At 42.5% G+C, this 3,693-nt stretch overlaps 1 protein-coding gene across 2 annotated transcripts in view; it reads left to right on the top strand.

Annotated features, from left to right (window-relative positions):
• Positions 1-2,748, top strand: part of LOC107101962 (cytosolic non-specific dipeptidase-like) — a 17,896-nt gene extending 15,148 nt beyond the window's left edge. The window contains exons 11-12 of one of the 2 annotated variants that reach the window (XM_015401064.1): positions 897-1,044; positions 2,561-2,748. In XM_015401064.1, coding sequence (XP_015256550.1) covers positions 897-1,044; positions 2,561-2,636 — 224 coding nt within the window. In that variant the 3' untranslated portion in view covers positions 2,637-2,748. The remainder of the gene's footprint in view (positions 1-896; positions 1,045-2,560) is intronic. The other variant, XM_015401063.1, reaches the window with a different exon arrangement.
• Positions 2,749-3,693: the final 945 nt, after the last annotated feature.

The raw sequence follows: 3,693 nt of genomic DNA, 5'->3' as shown, positions 1-3,693 counted from the left end.
ATGATTCATCAAAGTATTTCTGGTCCATAAACAATAAATTAAATTCCAAAGTAGCAGTGCTCTTTACACTTCACTGCATTGTGTGTGGATTTTTGAGACTCTCCTTATGTGCCTCGATACACAAATGCATATTTTTTTTTATACAGGGGATGGTTTGCCAAGAATCACAGAGCTCCCTTGTTTAAATCAATCACAAGAAAGTACTCCACCCGGGATGACTCTATGCTCCGCTCCAGTCAGGTGTTCTGTCAGCCCAGCATACGGCGTCAGGCCAGTTTACACTCAGTAATACGCGTTACATAGTTACATCTGTCTCCGCTCTCCTTACAGCCAATCAAGCTGTTTTACTCAGGGTCTTGTTGTAGTTTGTGCATAAAAACAAGAAAAAAACATTCACTAGGTTTGTTACACACATTAGGGTTAAAAACAAACATTGAATGTCTGTTTGACGAGGATCTTATTAAAGGATGATCGTCATTTTTTCACAGATAATTAAATATTATAGGGAGAGGATTCTACAGCTCAGTGACAGGATAGGAGATTTATTTTTAGTTTGTTTAATATGAGGGAGATGGGGATCATTTTATTATTTATTTATTTTTACAGCACACAAAGAACTACTGAAATTATTTTCACATTACATATAAATAGATTCATTACTTCTGCGGGGGGAAAGGAGTGACTTTAGAGTTAGGATTCACTCGATGATAAGAAGCTAATGAGCCTACTGCCACAATCTGAAGGAAATTCTGTGACTGATAATAACGATCCACTTTCCTCCCTCTTCCTCTGTTTTCCCTGACAGCAGCTTGTTTCCTGACTTATTGCCATTCATCTAACAAATAGTTCTTGAGTTTTAGACAAACGCTTATGACATATTTTCTCTCTTTGTTAAGTTTTCAACATGGAGCCTGATCTGATCCGTGAGGGCGGGACCATCCCTATTGCCAAGACCTTCCAGGATGTGACGGGGAAAAGCATCATCATGATGCCCATCGGAGGCTTTGATGATGGGATGCACTCCCAGAACGAGAAGATCAGCAGGTTTCTCCTCATCTCTAAGCTCTAGCTTCAGACAGGAGGAGCTGCTTTGGCTCCTGCAGGAAATGGCCGTTATATTTTTATCTCAAAGGGAAACTTTGCATTAACTCATGTTTCAAAGGATGATAGCTGTTGGCAGGTAGGATGTTCCTGTAGTGGTCTGTGACCGTGGAGAAGCCTCGGACTGAAGACCCTCTAACAGTCTGATGAAGAGGATGCTCATTGCTGTCCATCACCTTCTTCATCTCCAGAGGTTCTAGAAGAGTTTCTAGAACAGAGCCGGTCTTCTTTATCAGCTGGTTGAGCTTCTTTCAGTCATTAGCTCTGATGATGATGATGATGATGATGGAGAAAGAGATCAGACTGAGATAAGATCTGATGTCTGTGAGGTCTTCTTGGGTCCACAGCCTTCTCCAGGCCAATCCGTCTCCATGACGGATGTGGATCGGCTCTGACTGGTCCCTGGAACCATCTGTAGCTTCCTCCTCTGTCATAACCAGCTCCACCAGGTGAAGCTGACCCAGAGCATAATGCTGCCATCATCAGGTCCGATGCTGGCTGCTCCTGCCCTGTTCATTCTTCTGGACTCACTGAGAACTGATCTGATGATGTCAGATGAATGAATGATCCCTCAGTACCCCCACCTGAAGACTGGACTGGTTCTGGACTGAGCCATAGAATGAGGAACATGCTGTCCATCCTTTAGGACCTGTCGGCCTCCTTTAGGACCTGTCGGCTTCCTTTAGGACCTCTCTGCTTCCTTTAGGACCTGTCTGCTTCCTTTAGGACCTCTCTGCTTCCTTTAGGACCTCTCTGCTTCCTTTAGGACCTCTCTGCTTCCTTTAGAACCTCTCTGCTTTCTGTGGGTTCTGCTAAGATGTTAAACCTGATGATTTCTCCACAGTGTGGTTAGAAGGTGAGCAGATGTTGCTGCCTGTACAGGACGCTCTTCACCGAACCGTTGCCTCTTGATCTAACAAGGATGACATATTGTAAATGAAATGATGGCATGTTCTGGTGAAGGCCACCAGCAGCTGCTCCGTTTATTAAACTCTGCACTCCTAACCACAGAGCTGAAACAGTGAGCAGCTGCTGTTCTTCACTAGATGTTTCCTACAGCGCGCAAACATCTTTGAAGCTCTCTGATATCAGCCACTCCTTTGCCCATTGGTCACACCAATGCTGCCCAAAGGACCGACTGGACCTGGATCAAAGGGTCCGGGTGGAAGTTTCAATCCCTCAGGGAGCTTCAGTACAACATGGAACATCTGCTGGGTTTCTCTATTGCTGGGAATGTAATGATATCAGACATTCCCAGCAATCTTCTTTTTTCACTCAGAATGAGGAAGACTCTACTCTTTCTCTGACTGGAAAGGCTGGTTTAGTTTAGGCAGGAGAAGTGCTGGTCATGTGATTGGTTGAAGTATTGATGTCAGCAGGCTTTAGAGTCGCTGAGCAAGGCAGGTTAGAACTGTTTCTATGGTTCAGTTCTGGGATTAAATCTGTTTCTTCTTCTCAGGTACAACTATATTGAAGGAACCAAGTTATTCATCGCCTACCTGAATGAAATCGCCCAAATTAAGACCAGCGTGTGACCATGACAAGGAAAGATCCCTCCATCCGTCCATCCATCCGCCTACCCATCTATCTATCTATCTATCTATCTATCTATCTATCTATCTATCTATCTATCTATCTATCTATCTATCTATCTATCTATCTATCAATAAAGCGTTGTAGAACCAGAAGTCTGGATTTATTCATAATCAGAACTTGTATCATGGAGTTTTTTGTGGTTTTCTTTTGTCTTCTAACTAAAACTGAACAGAATGAAGCAGAATGATGAAAAAGGGGTCCCTATGTCCTCCAGCAGGCGTCTGTTTTTATACTGATTTTAGAGCAATAAATGAAGAACTTTCTGTGAAAATGATCCACAGCAAACAGACAGAAGTATTCACACCCTTCGCTGTGACTCATCCCTCCTCCATGGATCATGGTTGAGATGTTTCTGCTGCCTGGTAATGGCCAACCTCAGCTTTCTGAACATCATCTAAGATGGATCAAAATGTCCATGGATGCCCACTGGGTGGTGCTGCTACAGCACCTGACCTTTTCCTCTGGAGCAAATCTTTTTTTCTCGATGTAAAGTCTGGATTCCTTCATTAACAGTAGAAAAAAAAGCTTTCTTGTTTGAATCATGTCTTTTTTAGAACAAATATAGTAAAAAAGTTCCCCTGTCTGTTAAATATGTGACTTAAATGCGAACATCAGGCCAGATGAGCTGGTTTACATTTATGTTAAACCGTAGTTCAGTAACAGAGGGGCATGTATCTACGTTTTCTATTTTTGTGTGTATGAATGATGTGATGCTCAGACTATTTTGATATTTTATTATAATCAGTTTGTTTCTATAGCTCCGCCTCACAATGCAGATCATCACAAGGCGCTTTAGAGACAAATCTAATTATTCAGTCAGGTTGGTTTAAAGTTTAAGATAACTAGTTGATTGTATCCAGTCATTGACTTACAGGACATGCTACTCCTGGATGAGTGGCAACAGATAGTTGCTTGTATTTCGTTGTTGAATCAACAACAGTCCCTTAAACTGAGCATGCATGCAGCAGCAGTGGAGAGGAAAACTCCCTCTGAACA

This window comes from Cyprinodon variegatus, unplaced genomic scaffold, assembly GCF_000732505.1.
Source record: "Cyprinodon variegatus isolate N-32 unplaced genomic scaffold, C_variegatus-1.0 Scaffold1179, whole genome shotgun sequence".
In the NCBI taxonomy this organism is placed as follows: domain Eukaryota; kingdom Metazoa; phylum Chordata; class Actinopteri; order Cyprinodontiformes; family Cyprinodontidae; genus Cyprinodon; species Cyprinodon variegatus.
This window is presented reverse-complemented; position numbering and strand designations above follow the sequence as displayed.